The following is a 23,420-nucleotide window of genomic DNA, read 5'->3' as shown; positions in this document are numbered from 1 at the left end:
CAATTGTAATCTGTAAAGACAGACGTTGACTTAAAGTGACTTGTTTTCCAATGTTCCATATTTAAGGGTAACTTAGGTACTGTTAGAGAAAATGTTTTCAAATGAAAATGGAAAATTTTCAGGGTGTTTTCGGCATCTGCTTACAACACAATGGTGCTAGGAGCCACTGAAAAATCAACTATTTGAAAAGAGCTTGCAAGGTGGAGCTTTTTTTTTTTTTTTTTTTTTTTAAATGCTCCAACTCCATGGCAATGGGAGAAAATGCAACTTTCCTGAAACGTTGTGTAAATGCAAAAAAATCTGAAATGAAAGTGTTTTTGTTTTGTTTTTGTTTTTTAAATCATTTTCACTTGAAACATTGTTGTGTTGTGCAGGCCCTTTAACTGATGTGGTTGAACTCAGGTTTGCTATTCTTGCTACATGATTAGCATCACACATTTAAATCCGGATGGTAACAGCTGTGTATACGTGAGATGTTTGAAGCAGCAGACTGACGGTCATCACGTCTGTCCATCTCATCCATCTTCGATATCACTTTATTTGGCTCAGGCTTGTTTGGTGCTGGAACCAGTCCCAGCTATTTATGAGCGAATGTAGGGCACACTCTGGACTGGCTCCAGTCTATCACTGCACCAACACTGACAGAGTTACACACACTTACATTTACACCGATGGAGAATTTAGGGTCACTAAATAACCTTACATGCATGTTGTTCGAGGAGTATCCGCTAGAATTCCAGAGAACATTCAACTGTCCTTACTGGTTATCACTAGGCAATCTGTCATACAAATACACTAAAATGTTACTTCCTCTAATCCCTGCAGACATCAAAACACTATTTTCCAATTAAATGTATTTAATGATCTCCCATTAAACCTTATCAATAAAGTACAAGTCTGCCAAACACTGTCAGTCCCCCCCCCCCCCCCCCCCCCCCCCCCCCACCAACTGGAAAATAAACTGTCCAATTCATGACTAGAAGTCATGAGGTGATCCAAACAGCGGGTTTTCTGACACCCTGAGAGCTAATGATTTGTTTTGGTAAACTGCTCCGTGCCCTTTTCTGGGCACCCGTTTGCATTCCCACGTGACAGAAGGTGATTTGGCCAAAGAATCAAACTGACAGTACTGGTGTCAAAAATGTCAAATGTTTCTCTAAGTTGTAAGCCAGTCCAGCTGGAACAAGCAAGCATTGTGTAAGACTCACAGCAGGAGCATTAATCATCGTCACTCTTTCAGTTTCGAGCCGTTTCTTGTTGGGCTTGAATTCATAACTTAAACCTTGTAGACAGGCTGTAGTGGACCGAATATTGTCACAATATCAACCCCATACTGTGCTGCAACACTTTTTCCGTGATAGCTCTGTTCGGACCCAATTGATTTACCTCATGATGAACAGTGAGTTTCACATTTTCCAAATAGAAGTGACTGGCAGCAGTCCATCAGCAAAGAGTGAAAAGCGCACAATAACAACCAGGACTTTAAGGGGTTAATCCAGTGTTGAGGCATCATTACTGTGCCTCCCTGCTGGCACTAGCTTTTTAGAAGAGAGATGTACTGACCCAGTAAAGCTGACTGCGACTGCTCTGAGACACTTTCAGCAGGAAAGGTCCCCCCAGCCCCCAACCTCCCACCCCTCTTCTACCATCACTTACTGAAGTTGACACCGAGATGACAGTTTAGGGTCAGACCAAAACTGTTAGAAAAGTGTTGTTTTCTGCCTTTAGCTGGGCTCAATTGGAGATCCTCTTTCCCCATTGATGGGACATTGGTTTGCATTGTTTCATTTAATGGAGGTTTTGGTAATACTCACCAAGCCAAATGTTTTTTTTTTCTTCATTTTTCTTTCAGTTTCTAAGCTAAAACTCTGTGAACATGTGTGTAACTGGGTGCATTGTTGAACATTTGTAGATTTAGTCTGTGGTTTCCAGAGTGTGTTATTATCAGGGCACCCGGACACAGTCTATCTTTTCTCCCCTCCATCTCTCCATCCCTTGTGGTGGAAAATGCAGAGTCATCAGAATGCAGACCACTGTGGCACTCCTTTGACCACAACATGGTTTTTACTGGATCGGGCTTTAACTCTCAAAGCCGAGATTGGCACATATTTGTGGCTGCCTATTTTCAGAACACCATTTTATTTATTCTTGTATTTTTTTTTTTTTGGGGGGGGGGAGAGAATTGAATAAGAAAATGGTAGCAAATTGGACACCCCCCCACCCCCCATCTAAGAGCCATATCTGATGTGCTTCTGGATATATTACACAGTTTTAAAATCCAGTGCTTCAGTTTGAATGTATTTCAGGAAAAGGGTTATGATAGGGTCACAGAGTACCAGCCCATCATTTGGTCCTCTGCAGTTATTTTCAATAGTGTTTGTTTTGGTGATGTTTTTTCCAAGCCATACAATTATTTTGTTCCTTCTCAAACCACCTCTGGTTTTTGTGAAACTTGCAATTGACTGTCAGTGTCCAGATACCACATGGGAATGATGTCAGCCTTCATTTCAATTCAGTTGCCTGGTAACTGTGGACACCCCTCCCCTCCCTACTTCCAATCAATCTCCGCCGTCCAATGGATAATTACTAAGGACTTTGAGTTGAAAGGTCATATGGTGGATATGTGCCATGCCTTTTGTTCCTGGAGATCCCTCCTCCTGTTGCTAACCTCTCTCTCTCTCTCTCTTTCTCTCTCTCTGTTTCAGGATGGGGTTATGATGGAATGGATGTGAATATGGGCCGGTGGGCAGGCATGCGAGCCCCTCTTCTCGGTCTCACCCTGCTGCTGCTGATCTTAAAGCCACCACCCTGTGACGGCCAAAGCAAGCAAGGGGCCCCTCAGGATGGATCGCACTTTGGCTTCACCCAGCCCGTCTACCAGGCCACGGTTTATGAGAACTCAGCGGCACGCACCTATGCCAACAGTAAAATTAAAATGGGAATCCACCTGGCCCAGCGCTCATGGGAGATCCGTTACAGAATCACCTCTGGCGATGACGAAGGCTTTTTCAAGGCAGAGGAGTACGTGCTGGGGGATTTCTGCTTCCTGCGCATCAGGACTAAGGGTGGCAATGCTGCCATCTTGAACCGAGAGATTCAAGACAATTATGTGTTGACAGTGAAAGCCTCTGTCAAAGGAGAGGCCTTTCTGGAAACCTGGACTAAAGTCAGCATCCAGGTCCTGGATATGAATGACCTGCGGCCCTTGTTTTCTCCCACCACATACTCCGTCACCATCGCGGAGAGTACCCCACTCAGGACTAGCATAGCACAAGTTACAGCAACTGATGCAGATATTGGCTCCAATGGGGAGTTCTATTATTTTTTCAAGGAGAAAATGGAACTTTTTGCTGTCCACCCGACAAGCGGAGTAGTTTCTCTTAGCGGGAAGCTCAACGTTGATGAGCAAAACCGTTATGATTTAGAAATCCTGGCAGTGGACCGTGGCATGAAGCTCTATGGGAATAATGGGGTCAGCAGTACAGCAAAGCTTTTTGTCCATGTGGAGCGCGTGAATGAGCACGCCCCCAGCATGAATGTGGTTACTCTTAGCCCCTCTTGGCTGGATAAGAATCCTGTCTATGCCATGGTTACCGTTGAAGATTTAGATGAAGGCTTAAATGGGGAAATCGATTCAGTGGTCATTGTGGGTGGGGACCCATCAGAGAAGTTTTTTGTTGAGAGAGCAGAGGAAAGCGAGTTTGCTATAAAAGCATCTGATTCAGTAAATTGGGAGACTTGCCCTTATGGATGTAATCTAACTTTGCAGGCTAAAGACAAGGGGACCCCGCAGAAGTTCTCTGGTGTCAAGGTCATCCACATCACAGTGAAGAAGCGTCAGACAGCTGATGCTAAGTTTGAGCAAGAGTTGTACGATGTTACTTTAAATGAAATTTCACCACCTGGCACGATTGTAGAGGCTGTTAAAATCAAGCCAGAGCCCGATGATGCCGAATATATCCTGACGCCTTCTGCAGACTCTGCGTTTTTTCAAATGAATACCCTAACTGGTGTGATCTCCACCACTCGCTGGTTCGCTCAGGTGTCCCAGGATGTATTTAATCTTGAAGTGTTGGAGATAGACAGTGATCTTAAAGTTAAAGTGCGGGTAACGATTGAAGATGCCAATGATAACACACCGACATTCGCCCAGTCCTCTTACGAGGCTTTTGTCAATGAAAGCGTACCAGTTGGGAGCAATGTGTTAGTAGTCTCAGCAGTAGACGGAGATAAAGGTGAAAATGGGTACATAACATACAGCATTTCCAGCCTTCAGCCATTACCCTTCAAAATCAATCAGTTTTCTGGTGTTATAAGCACCATTAAAGAGTTGGACTTTGAATCTTCACCAGAGAGTTTCCTGTTTGTGGTCAGAGCATCTGATTGGGGGTCACCTTACAGGAGAGAGAGTGAGGTGAATGTAACACTCCACCTGGAGAATGTAAATGACAACAAGCCATTGTTTGAGAAGGTTGCATGCCAGGGGGTAATTTCTGGAGACTTCCCAGTAGATGAAGTGATCACGACAATGTCCGCAATCGATATAGATGAGTTAGAGCTTGTAAAATATAAGATCATTTCAGGGAACGAGCGGGGATACTTTGACCTCAACCCCGATTCAGGAGTCCTTGCACTGCGACATTCCCTTGCCACAGCCAGTCCAAAGAATGCTGTCTTTAGTTTGAAGATAACTGCCACAGATGGTGAAAATTTTTCTGATCCCATGTTTGTTAACATATCAGTCGTTTATGGGAAATCTCCTCCTAAACGTTTCAACTGCAAAGAAACGAGAGTTGCCCAAAAATTAGCTGAGAAGTTACTGAAAAAGTCCAAAGTGAGCACCAAACCTAAAATTGAGGAAGGTTTCATTGATCTTTTCTCTGTCAATCGGCAAACACCCCAGTTTGACAAAACATTTCCCACAGATATTGCTGTGCGGGAAGACCTAAAAGTTGGCTCGAGTGTCTTCAAAGTGAATGCTTATGACGGGGACACAGGCTTCAATGGTCAGGTTCTGTATGCCATCGCAGACGGAAACATTGACAGCTGTTTTAAGATTGACATGCAGACTGGCCTTATTAAAGTCTTTCTGCCCATGGATCGAGAAAAGAGAGACCGCTATCTCCTCAACCTGACTATATACGACCTGGGTCTCCCACAAAAAACTGCTTGGCGTCTGCTGACTGTCTACATAGAAGATGCAAACGATAACGCGCCACAGTTTTTGCAAGAAGGGGGTTATAAAGTTGTATTAGCTGAAAATACGGCTATAGGCACAGATGTCATTCAAGTTGAAGCCACTGACAAAGATCTAGGACCAAATGGGGAGATTGTGTACTCTCTTGTGACAGGCACCACACAGTTTGGTATGAATTCCTCAAATGGAATTATTTACGTTGCCGGCCAACTAGATAGGGAGTTTGTTTCCACCTTTCACCTGAAAATTGAGGCCCGTGACAAAGCAGAGAAAGGCAGCCAGAAATTTTGTGTGACCACTCTGAAAATCAAATTAGAGGATGTGAACGACTGCCCCCCACTTTTTATCCCCAGTGTGTACAAAGCGAGAGTGCTTGAAGATCTTCCAGTTGGAACAGTTGTTGCCTGGTTAGAAACACAAGACCCCGATTTGGGATTGGGAGGCCAGGTTCGGTACTCTCTAGCCAATGATTATCATGGATGGTTTGAGGTAGACAAGGGCAGTGGAGCTATTCGACTGACAAAGGAGCTGGACTACGAGACCCAGCAGTTTTACAACCTCAGTGTGAAGGCCAAAGACAAAGGAAGGCCTGTCTCACTTCTCTCTGTGACTTTTGTGGAAGTGGAGGTGGTCGATGTCAACGAAAACCTTTATGCGCCATACTTTTCACACTTTGCCCTGTCAGGATTAATTAAAGAAAATGCCAGAATTGGAAGTACCTTACTCCAAGTTACTGCTAACGATGACGACGGTGGCAGAGATGGAGAAATCCAGTACTCCATTCGTGATGGGAGCGGACTTGGACGATTCGCTATAGATGAAGAGACGGGTAAGTTTCGTTTTAATCTTATCCCCTAACATGAAACTGCAGTGATAGCTGAAGAGCCTGACGAAACATTTCCCCTTCCAGCCTTCAAAATTTTCATTCCTAATACTTGATCTTGTATGTTTGTCTTCTATTTTTATCACAATTGAATTGTCAGAGAAATCACCCTTCCCATCAAAAACTCCTGCATTGTGTCAGGAGAATTTCCTTTTCTTGTGGATTGCGCAAAGATTGTGCAAATAGAGCAACGTAGTACTACAGCTTGTTCTGTTCGACCTGATTGCTGCTACAACTGTATTCTAATTGCCCTGTATTGGACTGGGTGTCCAGGGTATAATCTGCCTTTGCCCATAGTTTGTTTATATTGGCTCTGGTAACCTGAACTGGAGTAAGTGGTATAGGAGAGGGATGAACGCTACCAAGGCTGACATGCCCTCTGATTCAGTGGTGAACCACAAACAAATTAGGCTCAACACAAAAGAATTCTCAGAATAACATAAAAAATGAATGCTTCATGTCTGTAATACTGCGACACACGAGGGAGGAAGACATTATAAACAACTTCTAACATAATGCAATTGAAGAAAGCACAACAACAAACTGCAGCTGGCTGTTATCTACACCTTTCAGACATCTGTGTATTAGAAGCTTCACAGAGCTCATTTTCATGGCAGTCCATTGTAACAAATTGCATTAACATTGTGCAGTGGTTTTCTTTCACTTTCTGTTTGCTTTTGTGGGGGAACCTACCATTATTATTTCTCAAACTCAGCCTTGACAGCTTTTTTGATTCCACCCCCATACTTTTTTTTTGTCTTTTCATGTGGTGTTTTGTTGTCTGTTTTTCTTTTTGATAGTCCCACATTTATTTGTAAATTTGGGTCCAAGAGGGATTTGAATGTCTTTTTGTATAACCCACTTTCTTTATTGTGCCTTTTTGTTTTTGTCACATACTCCATCTTGGGGGTGCTTTACGAAAATGAATTGTATGGAATGCTTTGTGCTTTTCAGGAACTGCTTAATCACACTCAAACAGCTGCTCAAACACATTCCTGCTCTGATATATTTACAAGTCTTAATAAGTAAACCGAAGCCTTATTACATTGCAATATACTTATTAAATTATTATTAAATTAATGTTATTACTGTACACGCCTGTCTTTTGTTCTCACTCTTTATATCCATTCAGGTCATGAGTCGACAAAGTACTGCAAGACATGATGAAGATGATCTGAAAATAGAATAATCTGTGCCACTGCTATGCTTCTAAGAAAAAAAAGATTGAGTCATAGTGGGCCTACTTTGAGTTCATCATATTATGGCTGGTTTTTTAAATATTGTTTCAGTCAAGAAAACATGATTTTGCAGAATTTTAAGTAAAAAATTAATTTTGCCGTTGTGCATTTTTTTCTCACCATTCTTCATGACATAGTAGAGCGGACCAATCACAGCCCTCGTAGTCTGTGTATGCCTTGCATTCTGAGGCATGTCAAACGTGTTGGTAGAGGCTGACAGTGTGTGTGTGTAGTGTCTACGTAGAGGCTTTGCAGAGGTGGCTCGCTGCAACGCATAATGTAAACGGTGAAGGCAAAGGCTTAATGTTTGCAGAAAGTATTCCCATTGTATTAACTGTTTAATTCCTGCAACCTTCGCATTGCATGATTGTATGACCTCTATCTTATAGTGTAGATTTCATGCTCATGACTGTTCACTAGAAATAAGTTGCTTTTGTATTAATGAATTCATCACAAGCATGAACTGTTTGATTTTAGGTTTCAATATTGTGTTATATATAACATTGAATCCCTGTAAAACAAGGCAGTTCCCTGTTGGCAAATTAGCAGTTTAAAACAATTTGATGCACTTGTCCTGTTTGTATTTTTTACATAAGGACCAGAATGGATGGATCCAAACTCGTCGCAATCAAGTCTTAGTTTGTTTCCTAGTTGGTGTGGTTCAGTCTGCAGAGGCTACAGCACAGATTTATGTTTTTGGCCCATTGAACCCAAGAGAAGAACATTGCTCTGTTGAGGCTTATATATCTTTTTATCGTTCTTGCTGTTTTTGTACAGCAAATCTAGTGTTTTTTTAAATTCCAATATACTCCAATCTTTTGAAAAGTTGTGTTCTGCTGCTCACTGTTACTTCTAAAACTGCTCTCACACAAATGCAAAAATATCAATTAAATGGACATTGCTGAGCTGAACACACTGGAGTTGTCCTTGGTAATAATTCAGGAAAATGCTCTCGAGAATGCTGTCGTGCTGATTCTTTTCAACAAGATCTATTGAATCGAGCGTGGTTTATATCGTGGCCATTCCAAGCCTATGCTAAATACAATACTAATCCCCACTTGAAGGGGCGGCGATGGCCGAAAGGATTCTCAAAAAAGTTATTATGTGGATCTAACACACATGCACGTAGACCTGCAGTCAGTTCCTCACACATACCCAGTCGTTAACCCGGTGCGGTTGTCCCAAGGTGATGAACAGGAGCAGAGTGGAGGGGAGGATTTATGGCCCTTGTTAGCTGAGCCTTGGCAAGCCTCATAAATCAGCCCCAAGCTGCTGAGAAACACTACAAACACAATTACAACTTAAAGAGAATTATTTTGGTCTCACACAAACCCACACACACACGCACACACCCAGGTCTGACTTCAGGGGACATTACATTGACTTACATTAATTTCGTGGAGACTATAACCTTAACCATAACTACTATTTCTCTTGCCCTAACCTTCAACATCACATTGACTTCTTAATTTCCTGCAGCCTGTAACCTTTTCCATAAATATGATTTACTTTGCCCTTACCAAGAAATCTGTCTTCACTTTGAAACACGTGATTTACATTGTGGAGAATTGCGTTTTGTCTTCATATGGCAGTCCTCAATGTGTCTGTGTATGTTAAGTCCATCATAGTTTTTAAAGTGAATAGATTTTGCTGAATCTGTGTGAAAACTGTACTGTGTCCATATGTCCCTTATCTATATACATTGTTGTATTTCTTGCTGCTTTGTCTTTCCAGCTAACAGTAAACTCTACAAGTAGTTGCCTTATATGGCTATTTTTCAGTTGCACGCTAAATTCAGTTTGCTGTGGCTCTAAACACTATTGTTGAAATTGCAAGGGAAGTTTTCCATTTTAGCTTGGAATATGTTGTGTAAACAGGGCATTAATCGTTGCTGATGTGTATAGCTTTTTTGCAATTCCAAAACATGATGGCAGTCCAACTTCCGGGTTTTTTTTTTTTTTTACTGATCGCAGAGCAATGCATTACAGGAATTTGCCTTGATGAAGTCCAGGTAGGACAGCACTTTGTCGTCCACATAAATCGATTCAAGGGAAACATTGTAGTTGTCTCTCCTATCAGTTTCTGAATTTTTCCCTGATGTTTGACCCAAAATTCTATAAAACCAGATCCTGGTGTATATTTATGATTCAATCAAATACAACTCACACTCTCAATATTTTCATTTTCATGTATGAATAATTATCACATCAATAGTGTGATTGCTATGAAAGAACCTCTTTTAGATTCAGGCAGCTACAACTGACCCAGAACTTTTGGATGTATGTCAGTGCAAAGCTCAAGTCAGATCTGTTCAGGGTCGCACTGCTAACACCGACCAGATATATCATACATCATATAAGCTCCCATTTCTATTTGTTCTGGTTGGTCAGCAGGAATGTATTTGGGTGTTGGGTATTTACATAGAGCTTACTGCACCATTTACATTGTCTGCATACATTGCCGTCCTTGTTTTATGAATGCACATAAAACACTACATTAATGCTTGTATTGGTGTGTGTATTCATCATGAGCTATTGGGTTTATTGAGCATGAGAGTAGTTTGGTTTGATATGCTCTTTGAGGCTGAAGCTAAGACTGTCAGAAATCTATTTATAGATCCACATTATCTTTTCTCTTCATAAAACAGAGGACATAAGTGCAGCAAGGAGAGAACGTGTGGAACAAAAAGACCAAGAACTAACCGAATAGCAGCACTAAAACACATGCCTGCACTCCAAGACCTAGATTTCTAAAAGTTGAAAACCACCCTCAACAATTGGACCATGCATCAGCTGTTTAATGGCCAGTGTGTGCCGATCGAGCAAAACTGGGTTGACAATTTCACTATGATTTAGTTTGAGTTATAATCAGCCTTCCAGCAGCTAGAATCTCTAATATCTCGGCTCAGACCATTCAGGTATGGGAGCAATCTCTTATTTAATTGACTCCATTGATCTCTGCATAACATTAGCTGCAAATTCTACAAGTTTGATATGTGTCCTTCATGGGTCGGACTCATTCCTCCATAATATCTAAGTATATTCCTGTATTGAACGTGCGTCATTGCACGTTAGACTGTATTTTCACTTTGTGTGCTTTTAGTCGGTCTTCAGCTGGTCATAACACCATGAGTGATATCACTTGGTCCATTAAAATGAGGGTTTTGCATGCATGAAATAGTGATTTCCATAAGAATCAAATGAAAATGTCAATATCAGAGCTTTCTAGCAAAAGAAAACAAATACCACTGCTCATTGTGAATGAACCTACAACCATAAACTCTTGATATTTTGTGATTTTGAACATATGCACAATATTCCATACTCATTGATGGAAATGCATTGAATTGTGTGCATTTCAAACAGCATTCTCAATCCTCTTCATTAGTAAATTAGCTTTCACGCATTGTGTGTGCAGCATCCAGTTTGCAGGCATTTTTATATGCGCTAAACGTCAGGTTGAGTTATAAAACTCTTGCCACAATATTGAAGCTCTGAAGCCTCTCTCACCATGCTCATTTACTCTTGTGATTGAAGCCACTGCTATCACAACATGTTGCTGATATGAATGGGCTTCTGTGGCCTGTCGTGGTGTTTGGGTAGCGCTATGTGTCTAACAAAGGAATACAAATGCCATGATTCAAGGTTTCTCCTCAGAACATTGCCCAGAGCATCACAGAGCTTGCTGTCATTGTGAAGCACTCCCTGAAGGTAATGATGCACATGCCTACAGACATCTGCATAATGAAAAACAAAAAGGCATGACCTATGACATCCTCTTTGGTTGCTTTGCTTTGTATTCCAGCTTTGTTGTTTCGTCAAAGCTTTTTTCATTGTTATGGGCATGCTGCCTATTTGCATTTACACAATCCCAGATCGTCAGCAAACAGTCATAACAGTGTTATGTCCAAGATGTAATGCAACATTAGAATTTCAGGCTTACTTTGTATCTCTTTATCTTCTATAGATTTGTAAGTGGGGAGGTTAGTGTTGTTCTGGAGAGTTGTTTTTAGTCCTACCCATAATAATATTGTATTGTATAATTACAATTGTATTGTCATATTACAATTATATTGTAATATATAGTATTATAGTCGACTATGTTGAGTCTGATTGGATGGCTTTTCCCATGAACAAGCACAGTAAACAGCCTGTATTCTGTGTGGTAAACATTACACCAGAAGAAACAAAAGTGGTGTTAACAATAGACAATTTCTGTTAACTGAAATCTGGCACCTCACTGCAATATGCTGCTGACTCCTACACATTCTCAACTTTGAATGTCTGCATTTAATTCCAAAAGTACCAACATATGACATTATAACAATAACACTGGTGTGATATTTAAGAATATATTTTATTTTGGCTCATCGTTAGGATGAGGGGAGTGTAGATACCTTGCACCGCTTGCGGAGGGAAATGGCCTTACTGTCCTGACTTCTTGGGATTTAACAACTCTGGCCTTGACAGGATACACCGGTGATTGCAGAGCAACTCTCCCCTTGGTCGTTTTTCCGAATTTCTCCCATAGGCCTCACTCTCCCGTTTGGCATTATTAACGGTGATGATCAGGCCTTCATTTTTACCACAATTTTTCTTAAAATAGGAGTGGAAAAAACACACACACACACACACACACACACACACACACACACACACACACACACACACACACACACACACACACACACACACACACACACACACACACACACTGGCCAATTCCATCTTGAGTGGGACAGACCTGACATAATAACCTTCAAATTTAAATGTTTAAGTTTTTCTCTTGTTGTGGTGCAAAGTAAACATGACAGAAATGTCAAATTTTTCACAAAACATTTATTACTGAAAATGGCTGTAATCTAATATATTGTGCTGCAAAATACAGTGAAATATGAAAAAAAAAGTTTTTCTAAACTGTTTTCACGTCGGCATGTTGTGTCTGCTTATCATAACAAAGTTGTTTAAAAATCTATGTTTTGTTCAGAAGTTTAAAAAAATTGCTTGGTGGTTTAGCCAGATTGGAGCCTCTTGTTGGCTGATTTTGGCCCACGGGCTTTATGTTTGACACTCCTGTCCTAAAATAACATATTTTCAAGGTAGAAAATAAGAGGGACTTTTTTGTTCCATCTGACAGATATGTACGAGCATATACATAGTACATAATCAGCCAATAGTGATCGCTAAGTTCATGATAGGATTGGCCTCTAAAGGGAGAATGTCACATCACAATTGTCATATTTATGGAAGGGTAGTAAGACAAAGGTGACACATCAAGATGTGACGGTTACAGGGACGCACTGGCATTGGGCTGTCATGGTTTAGGTCCAGGGCAGTTGAGGGAGGCTGTCAATGCAAATCAGTGCAAAGTTGTTGCAGCTGATGATGAAACCAGCATGACAATGCCCCCCATTCAGAGGACATAGAGGATAGTTTGAGTGTGAAAATGTTGTAAATCATAAGCTACCGCCTTTGACAGCCTTCAGATCTCTACCCAACCAAACACCTATTGGAGATTTTCAGCATCATCCAAGCATCAAAGCCAAGAGAGGAACATTTGAATCATGTTCTTTCTTAAACTAAAGCTCCAGGAACTTTGGGAGTCAATGACAGGAAACACTGCATTGAAACAGGCTTTGTCTTTTTTTTTTCCCTTGAACTTTCCATGTAGGTCAGGATCACGCTCCAAATGCATTGATCATATGGATCCACCTGTTGTGGCCTCTGGGCTGAACAGTCTCTTCATTTACGGCTTAAGCATGCATTCAGCTTTGTTTGTGTTCGTTTTCTAAGTGCATGCTGCCTGGGTGTAGGCGTATTCTTTTTTTTCTTCCCTCTGATGTTTCCCAACATAAAATAATGAGGTGGTGGGCGGCTTAATGCAGCAAAGATGAAAACATACCCTGTTGTTGTTAGGTGCGCTAATATAGACTTGTAGTAGTCTGCCAGCTGCTGATGTAACTGGATTGACTTAACATTACAACGTCCTCCTTTACTTCCCACTCACAGACACACACGCAACGCACACAACCGCACGTACACACACTTGCCTTGGAAGCCTAACCTTTTCCATGTCATTCTCCCGCCTACTCTGTTCAGCAGGAAGCCCTTCACATCAAGACTCTTAATCACAGTGTCACTTCTCCCTGGGAACCGCTGTGTTTCGGGAGAGTGAAAGAAATAAAAGAGGAGGAGGTGAAGGAGAATTCATGGCTGCCCAATTCTACAGTGATTAATTTCTAACAGGCTGGGAGGCCCGCAGCTTTGTCACCCAACAAAACCGGCATTGTGGAGTCTTCAACGTGCAGCCGGGAGTTAACGGAATCAGATAGACCCTGGGAATAGCACACACACACACACACACACACACACACACACACACACACACACACACACACACACACACACACACACACACACACACACACACACACACACACACACACACACACACACACACACACACACACACACACACACACACACTCTTGACAAACTCTGCCGTTACAGGTTGCCATGTGCTAACCCCATTAGGTGCAAGAATAGCCCCAGATTCACTCCCTCATGTGAGCCTTGGATGACGAGGCGAGCAGAGACGGCCGGTAAAAAGACAGGCAGGGCCGGTAAAAACTTAATGGGTTTTCTGATTTGTCCTGGTATGCCAGATGGCCATAACACTACTTTAGACAGACAAGCTGCTGCTTAATGCAGCTTAATTTCCCCTGCTATGTCGATATAGAGTATATCATGAGCAGGTTTGCAGTGTTGAGGGAATGCCATTGCATTGTCTGTCGGCCAGCAACTGGTACCAAACAATTACGTTCTTTGTTGAATTGCATAAGTCAGTCATTCATCTGTAAGCTGGGGGACCGGGGGAAAAAACCAACAACTCCAGAATAGTATTCATGCTCGGTAATGGGCCATGCCAGCAACAATTGCTTCTCTTTCTTATTTTGCATAATGACATACTAATTCGAGCCAATTAAAGTCTGTATTGTGACATTTGTAAAACCAACCTCTTTTGCATTTCATTCCATTTGATATTGATATGATTATAAGCCGATTAAAGTAAATAATGGCTGGTTTGCATGAATGTGTTCCAGTATTTCCTGGCCATGCACTATGTTTGCTATCACCACTACTCATACTTTACCGATTTTACTGTGAGTTCTGTGTGATCACATGATCAAAAAAGCATTAAAAAAGCTGTATTCACATTGTGTAAATAAAGTTTTAAAAGTAGGGTAATTAAAATACACAATAGTAGTAACACATCCAGGAATCCTCTAAGTGACAGAAACAAAAGAAATTAAAGACACATGAAATAAATGGCTCACAGAATTTAAGTAACACCGTTGTTGTGTATTGGGCGTTGGCAGTGAGTCCCGTATCAATCAGTCTGATAGCAGTCTGGCTGTCAGAGTTTGGACAGTTTGTTTTATCGTTACAACATTAGTTGCCAAGAGCTTCAGTTATGGTTGTATTTACCATTTCATTAGGCGGTTTTGGCACAGACTCTTTGAATGGACTGAAGTCTAGACAATAGTTTAGACACTAGAGTAATATAATACTTGGGTACTTTGCATTGTACTCTTAATTTACTTTTCTTTTTGTAAGTAAAATTTGAGTACTACATGTAAATGACAAACACTGAGAAAAAAAATTATATAAACTATATAAGAGAAATTAATATCGAACTGTGCAATGAAATTACACTTTGATACAGTCAACTCGTACATAATATAGCATATTGTGCAATGTAATTCCATTTCAAATTAATGATCAACTTATATTCGGACATGTTGAATTAATTCAGTATAGGGATTAATCTATGGAAAAATTAAGCTTAATTATATATTCTGTATAGAATTGTATATTATAGAAAAAGAATGAGCAAGGTAGAAGAATAGTACTAGTTACCAAAGAAAAAACAGCAAACGTTGATTGTACAAGTTACAGTTGTCAGATCATTAACAAATGTTCTGTGTACACTGGCAGTATCTTGATTTATTTTATTTTTTTCTTTTAAAGTGTCTTGGTTTTGATGAGGGTTTTGTCAGCACCACACATGTTGTCGATGTGTGTAATTGCTCAGTCAGCGTTTGTGTTGGGTGAACCGACCCTATACTGGTTTTGGGCTAATCAGTGAGCTCATGCAGCTTTTCACATCTTGGTGGGTCTCGGGGCATTGTTGGCTAATAGCCACTCTATGGAGCTGCTTCTCTAAAAGAGCCAACGGCAACGTGTTTGACCATCGGTACACACTAATCACACACGCGGCACATTACACAGAGCGGCACTCCTTCTATTACCGTAATTAGTGAATTAATGACTGCATTTATCATAATTGCAGACTGGGAAGGAGCATGAGTGTCTTGCTGAGTAGTGAAGTATCAGCTGGGAATGGATGGAGTCTTTCTCAGCTGTGTGTATGTGTGCACTGAGTCTGTGGGGGTAGATTGTTTAGGTGTTAGCCATGGATTCCCATGTTTATTTTAATAGTAAAACACAGTTGCACTGCAAAGCAAATAAAACAAGCCTCTGTGCTTGGTTACCATTGTACTTGCTCATTCCTCCTTATTCCTGATGAAACATAGGTCTTCCACTATCACTTGCAATCTGACCCTGGGTACAGCATAGTGGGTACAGTAGTTTCGGTTTCTGTGATACGCAGATTTTACAGGAGAGGTTTATCGGCCAACCCCAATCTGGTGTCTACCGTTCAGCTTGTTTGCTATGAGTTGCCTTACCATGGGTATAATACTCCAGCAGGCATAGCTCCCAGAGTCTTAGATACACACATACTGTGCAAGTCCACTATATCCATCCAATGTCTAATTGTTGGCTTTGGTAAAGTGCGAATTAGGACAAAAACAAGTCAAGCCTTTGATTTTTACAGTCAATTAAATGCCACACTGGTTGTCAATGGAAGTCAGAGAGCTTGGATGACAGATAATTTCTATTTCTCAATGGCATGTTGAACATGATGAAGTGTATATAAATTAATGAATGAACTCCCAGTTTTGGGAATATCTAATAAAATGTTCAGGTTTGACGACAGCAAAATAAGGAAAAACCTTGGCATAAATTGCGTGGAGCTGTTTGAAAGCATCAGAAATACTTAAAACCAAAACGAACAAAAATAAAACAAATCCAAGAATACATCAGTGTGTTCAGATGCTGCCTGTGTATGGTGCAAAGAATAATCTTAGAGAGAGATAAAAGATATCTATGTAGGGGAAGGCAGCGCTCAGGATGTTACAGATGGTACAATGTGCAAAACTAAACCAAGATGGACTCAGAGCGCCAAGACAAACAGCAACTCAAGGAAAAAACACCATTGGGCAAGATTAATGTCAAGTATGAGAGGCACTACAATCTTTCTTGGCCAATGTTCTATGGAGGAATTATGCAAACTATGCATAACTATGTGAATGCAGCACATCAGCAAATGATGCACATCAAATACAGGTCCATCCAACCAAGTGAAGCAAGGTGGAGGTACCATCGTGCTATGAGGTTGCTTTGCCGCCTCTGGCAGTGGAGGCATTGAGCTCATCAAAGCAATGATGGAATCTGAAGATTATCAAGACATTTCAAAGAGAAATGTAAAAGTCAGTGTAAAAAAAAAACAAAAAACTGTCTGAGGTGAGGAATTTTAAATAAAAAGAAAAGGTTGACTTTTTTAGACTCACACCAAAGTGTTCTGACCAAAATTCAACTGAATACCTTTTGGGCAAAGTCTCGACTGGAATGGGTTCTGTAAACTCAAGAGAAGCTGCTATCATTGCAGAAAGTAACAGCAGACAAGCGGAATATACTTTAAGGTGAAAAAAAAAAAAAAACGTTGTTGTCCAGATCCATTTAGCTTTTTGCAGGATTATTCTACATTAAAAGTTTTTTTTTAATCTTTCTTTGTTGTGGTCCAAGATTGCATCAAAGAAAGAACGTGGACTTCATCTTCAATGTCTGATTTGTCAAAACATTACAGTGAAGCTAAAAGCCAGCCAACTCTTGTAAACAGGCATACTCCTTTATAAATGAGAGCAATGGGCAAGTTCCCAGGTCTGCTCTCAAATCTAGTAAATCTCTTCACATGCCTTTTTTTTTTTTTGGATTTGCAAATATTTCTCTATTATCCAAAAGGTGATCATTTTGATGATCAAGATTTTGATCTATTTAAGGAAAAAATACTCTGTGCACTGGCACTGGTACTTTCTCATTATTCAATTTCAATCGTTTATATTTTTTTGCTCTTAAAGAGTACGTTTTTGAACAGAGTTGTCTTTGTCTGCGACTTTGCTTCCACACACCGCTTGTCAGCGTTTTGGTGTCATAATGAGGATGCCGATACTCAACATCAACCTCTTTGGTTGCCATGTAAAGGAAAACTTTTTTTGTTTTTTTGGGGGGGGGGGTAAAAATGATGCATTTTCACTTGACATGCTGTTTAAACAGGGCATGGATGGTGATCTTTGGAAAAATGTATTCAGTTCACCCAGGTAGGCCAACAAGAAGACCGTGACCAGGAGGTCAGAGATGTGAGCCAATCGGAAAAAAAAGAAAAAAAAAGTTGAATACATTTATGTATTAAAAATGGAAGAACTGCACTTGTTCAAGCCTCCTTTTCAGCGCTGGGTTCATGGTCCCAAATCCCCCGCTGCCCAAGGAAGCCACTCAGCAAACTGGACTGCTTCCAAGTGTCGCTCTGTGTGAGTGCAGCCAGCAGGTTGCTTAGTGTTACTCTCACCCCTAAATCCTAGATCAAATAAAGATTATGCAAAAATAGAAATCGTTTTCAAATGTTCCAGGAATCCAATTCAGTGTAATATAATTTGAAATATATATATATTTTTTAAGATTTCAACATTTTCACTCTTTAACACACACGAATGTGTATTGAGAAAAGATTAGTCCTACTTTTCCAGTCCAAGAAACGTGTGAGCTAACATCTTTCAGAATTATTTTATGCGTGCAGCTATTTTAATTGGAGTCAGTTAGATTATGTTGCTTTTATGTTTTTACACAATGCATGAAAATATGAAAAACAATATATTTCATGGGTTCTTTTGGCGGTGCTCTGTGTGTTTTCCTCTTGAATATTGTGGCACAACACCAGTTTGGTAGAAGTTGATGACAAGCTCTCTCACTTTGGGCTCTGTACTCCGTGTTTTAATGCCATCAGGGTCTTCATGTTAGCCTTTCAGAGTTGTCAAATGTCAACTAAAAAAAGCTTGAATCTGTCGAACAAATGCAGCTGTCCAGAATCTCACATCACCACCCAGTTAATATTGTAACTAACTTTCAAAATCATGTCAAAATTGGGTTTTGGTCATGTAACAGAGCACTGCCAGGAACTGCAATACCTCTAAACAGCTACTGCAACAGCTATATAATGTCATTTTATTTTTTGGGGAAAAAAAAAAAAAAAGCAAGTGTTAAGCACTGAGCTCAAATGTGTAACACCTTTTCTCAACAATCAGGGGAAATATAGAATTTAAATGTCTCTCTCCATTATTGCCGGTCTTCTGATCTGTTTTATTCACTCGGCTGCTACCTGCTGAGGTGAAAGCTGAGAATCAGCCGGTAATTAAAAGCGAAATAATGGTTGAAAAGAATCAGGAGAAAAAGTAATTGAGGTCAAGTCGAAAGTGCTCTAAACTGCATAGCCACACATTAACCCCGCAAACACACTGCAAGTTTAATAAAGCGAAGACACATTTGCATTCATTAAATCACATGGCGACAGATAAAACACTTACATGAGATCAATATCCAGTGGGAGTTCCAACTCGCAACATTTGGCAGTTACCTTGTTCAGCTACTGAGGTTTGTCTTTACTCTCATTTTAAAGGAGATCAATACAGAAACATTTTTTGCTGAAGTAGTCCAGCATCAATACACATATTTGATTGTAAATAATGAATACATTTCCCCAGTCTGCCAACCGATTATATAAGTTGCATGTTGAATTATGACGGGAAGTAATAGTGATTCCCACATGTTTAGATTTTTATCACTAGCAGGAGCTAAAATTTACCTTTTTGTGGAGCTTCAAAGACATTAAAATGAAAATGTACTCAACAAGGCGCTGAGGTGAATGTGATTTGTTTGTGTTTCTTTCCTGTATGGTATTGTCTGCTAGTAGCTTTGAATATTCATCAAATCACGAAATGTGTTGGGGCTTTTTTTCCTATTCTGTAATTTGCAAAATAAAAATAATTGAACAAGCATCATGCACATGATTGTGAAACAGCCTGGAGAAAATATTGGCGCTCTTTCTTCTACGCAAGACGGTCATGCTTGTCACTGGGGATATAGTGAATCATGATCGGTTTTCTTGTGTTTTTTTCCCCTCTTTTCAATATCTATGAACAATTCTATGCTCAAGATCAGGGGATGAGTTAATAACATGAGTTATAGAATGAGATTGTCAGTCTCTTGTGTGGATTTGTTGATATCTTTTGTATTACACTTCAATAAAGTCCACTGATATCAACAATCCAGTGTTGAAATAATTACAATGGACGCAAAGAATGACACCTCTATTGACCTATTTCTAACCCTTTGGACTGTTTAAGGCTTTGTTTACATGACGGGGGAAAAACACATCCAGGCGTTTTCGTTTCAGAAAAGCTTTGTGTTTACACATCAAAATTTTGATAATGTTCAAGGTGGTTGGTTTTAAGGTTGTTAGACCTTTTTGCTGATCCAGTGTGTAACTCTTTGTTTTCAGATCTAAACCGAGTTCATTTGAGTCATCTTCTTGTTCTCGGGTAGATGTGAGGTTGATAATGGGTATACTTGGAGAGAGCAGGGCTATATTGTGAAGTATTACTTGAAGCCTGGCCTCAACCTCTTAGCCAATCCTTAACATACTCATACCCTGAACTTTGACCATATATTCTCTGTTTGCGGGTTGTATGTTAGGAAACCTAATCGAGCTTTTCCACCAGGAGGTCCAGGTTAGATAGTGTGTGCGCCCAATCTCTTCCTCGTCTCCTATTCCTTGATGGCAATCCATATTTATTGCCTTTCATTTATAGGACTCAACGTTTCAATGCCAATCCCTCACCACAATGTTAGCCCTCACCTGTGTGTTACCTTAGCCCTGAAATCACATCATAACTCTTATTTTCATTGACAAAATATTCGGGGGTCCAGTTTCTTGGTTCCCATGAGGCAGGTCGGATCTCCTGACTGAACCTCAGAACAACAGTAAAACACGCACGCACGCACGCACTGCAGATGTTTACTGGATTCAATTCCTTGAGAAGAAAAATAACATTGGTAATGATAGACTGCAGTTGCCCTGAAAAGGGGTGGGAGGGCAGATAGAAAACACACACAAACACACACACATGCAGGTAGTGTGTAATTTCAGTGAGAGTGCAGCATGGCTTGGGAAGCAATTAGGATTACATCTGTGTGAGTAGCCTACACACCTCACACTCGTATCACAAGCCACACATACACACAAGCCACACATACACACACACACACACACACACACACACACACACACACACACACACACACACACACACACACACCCCTTGAGGCAGTACCATCAACAATCCCTTGCCCTGCAACACTCTGTCCTTATTTTACCCACAGGAGTAATAACACTGTTCCATAATGTCAGTATCATATGGGTGTGTAATTGTGCTTAACCGTGCATGTGTGCGTGTTATTCCTGTTGTGAGGATATAAATCTATATTTACACAGCCACATTATAGGGCTCTGTCTTCCTCTGTAAGGACAAAATGCAGGTCTTCATAACATAAATCTCTAACGTCTAGTCAGCAGGCTGAAGCGTGTGTTTAGATTGAGGCTAATCTGAAAATGAAGGTTATTCAAGGGGTAGTTGTGGTTAAAAGTCTCCCAAAAATGAATAGAAGCTAAGATATTGTTCTGTCAAGGGACTGAAGCTGGACTGTGTGTGGCCTAGTTTAAAGTAATGTAATAAAACAAACCCAGCCCGAGCTCATTATGTGGAAGATCTAATGAAGCTTGTATTTTCAGAGTCACTGTGCGTAACACAAAATAACAAAGCCAGCACATCTTCGGTGCGGCTGTTGGAAGATCTGGAGTGAATTTTACTCGGCTCTTCGTTCCTGTGCATTTTGTTAAGCTCAGTGTTACTGCCTGCAAAGCATTGACACCGGGGAGAAGTACTACTTGCACTACAAACTCAAACAACTTCGCCAGGGAATGAAGGACAAAACTGATAAGTTTCTCGATGTGATGATTATTCAGTTGCAATCATTCATTTTGTTTCTTTTTCTTTTTTTTTTACTCGTAGTGACTAGTTGTTTTTGTCCTGTTGTACTTCCTCTGTTTCTATTTTAAGAAAGTGACAGAACTAAGTGGAGTCTAGAAAATACTTGAAAAATGATGGCCGGTTAATTTCTTTACTCCAAATGATCAATCCATATCGGCGTGTTTTATAAAGCAGTTTTTAAATGGAGAAAAAAAATCTCATTTTGTTTTGAGATCCCTCTTTGTAGCTGTGTATTCCACCCAGTATTGACACGCATACTGACGCCACCTGCCTCTTCCAGCTCTTCTATTGTCATTGTCTCAAAGTTTTACTCCTAAATGTTTGGGTTTGACTTTGTTCCACTCCCTTCAGTCTTTCTCTCTCCCATCTGTTCATGCTGCCTTTATGTGCCATCTTATTGTGTCACCTTCATCAGGTAGTTTTTCAAAAAGCATCAAAATTCTGCTTTTAAAAACAGTCCCAGTGAGCTTGATGAGATTCTTATAGAAGGTACTTATAGAAGGTTTGTATGTTCAGACGCTATGATAGTGTGAACTTCATTGAGACTGTTATTGTCCCTCCTGGCAAAGCTGTAATAACTACTTATTTAAGGAATAGAGGGATGCCTTCAGTCTTCCATTAAAGGTCACCTGTGATAACAGCCCTGGTGTTATACAGCATGTTTGTGGCGACTCGAGCGTTGGCATGCACAATTACGCGCACTTGGCCTGGTGACTGGAACAGCTGGGAATTCCTGCGGTAGACAGAGTGGTCCACCCTCGATCGTCTGGTAATCATGATGGCCGGGCACCAGCTGTTGTTCGACACAAGCTTTTACTCGGACTGACCTGCAAGCTCGTAAACAGCATCAAGCAGATCTCTTGCTAAAGCCAGGCACACACTGTTGGATCATCGGGCTGAATTTTGCCCCGATCTCCTCGTCCCGAGCATTGGGAGCAAAAAGCCCGCTTGTCGGATGTCTGCAAACATCATGTTTGATTTGTGTTGGAATATTAATTATTTTCCGCAGTAATGTCACATGACCATTATTGTTAACCTCATTATTACAGCTCAACCCCTCGTGGAGCTAAACAGACTTGGAACAAATCAAGACCAAGAACAAAAACAAACATCCTTCAAAAGCCTCAGTGATGAGGATTTGTTTTATTATGTCAAAAAGATCCGCTGTGCTCTGAGTATCTCAAGTGGGCGGCACAATCTGAGCACCAATCAGGGTATTCCAATAACAGGCTGGTCATTTTCCAAGAGATCTGATTGGTGCTCTGCTCTGGAGTGAGACATCAGAGTACAGGTGTGATTTATCCCAGTAAGAAGTGAATCTGCATCACAGGCTGGAAAACCCAGTGTTAATCCTGAAGTTTCCTCAATAAGAGAAAATCCAGACTCGTAATATAGGCCAAAGGTTGATTTATGGCAACATGTTTGTTTAGATGCCACGTTTGCTTGGATTGAGGTCACGTTTTATTACCAAGATTTAGAATACTCAGCATGAAGAGCCTGATACTCTCCTGAAGAATCAGTTAGTGTGTGGTGAGCTCCGTAGTCACATCGCACACATTTAGGTTTCGCACTAAATGAGAAACTGCTTTCTTGTTGGGAGAACTGAACACCTTAAATTGCCAGTGCCACTAACTGTTCTTTACTTTTAATATGAAGCATTACAGCATTTTTCTATGTGATTAATGGTAGTGCCACTTTAATTGAGAAGAGCTGAAATCAGAGATAAGTGGGGGTAAGACATGACACTGTTTAATAGATGTGGCAGAGCTCAGTCAGTGTGTTTACCCTCGCTTCATGTCACGACGCACAGATTCATCT

At 40.6% G+C, this 23,420-nt stretch overlaps 1 protein-coding gene across 1 annotated transcript in view; it reads left to right on the top strand.

The window, feature by feature from the left end:
- Positions 1–2,722: 2,722 nt before the first annotated feature.
- The window catches only part of fat3a (FAT atypical cadherin 3a), a gene marked incomplete at its 5' end in the record, with an annotated part of 125,837 nt that continues 105,139 nt past the window's right edge, over positions 2,723–23,420 (top strand). Inside the window, one exon of the mRNA XM_080509494.1 lies at positions 2,723–6,026. Within this exon, the coding sequence (XP_080365620.1) occupies positions 2,723–6,026 (3,304 nt within the window). The remainder of the gene's footprint in view (positions 6,027–23,420) is intronic.

The sequence above is a fragment of the Blennius ocellaris genome (assembly GCF_963422515.1).
Source record: "Blennius ocellaris genome assembly, chromosome: 2".
Taxonomy (NCBI): domain Eukaryota; kingdom Metazoa; phylum Chordata; class Actinopteri; order Blenniiformes; family Blenniidae; genus Blennius; species Blennius ocellaris.
Note: the sequence above shows the minus strand (reverse complement) of the source record. Positions and strands in the feature narration are given on the sequence as shown.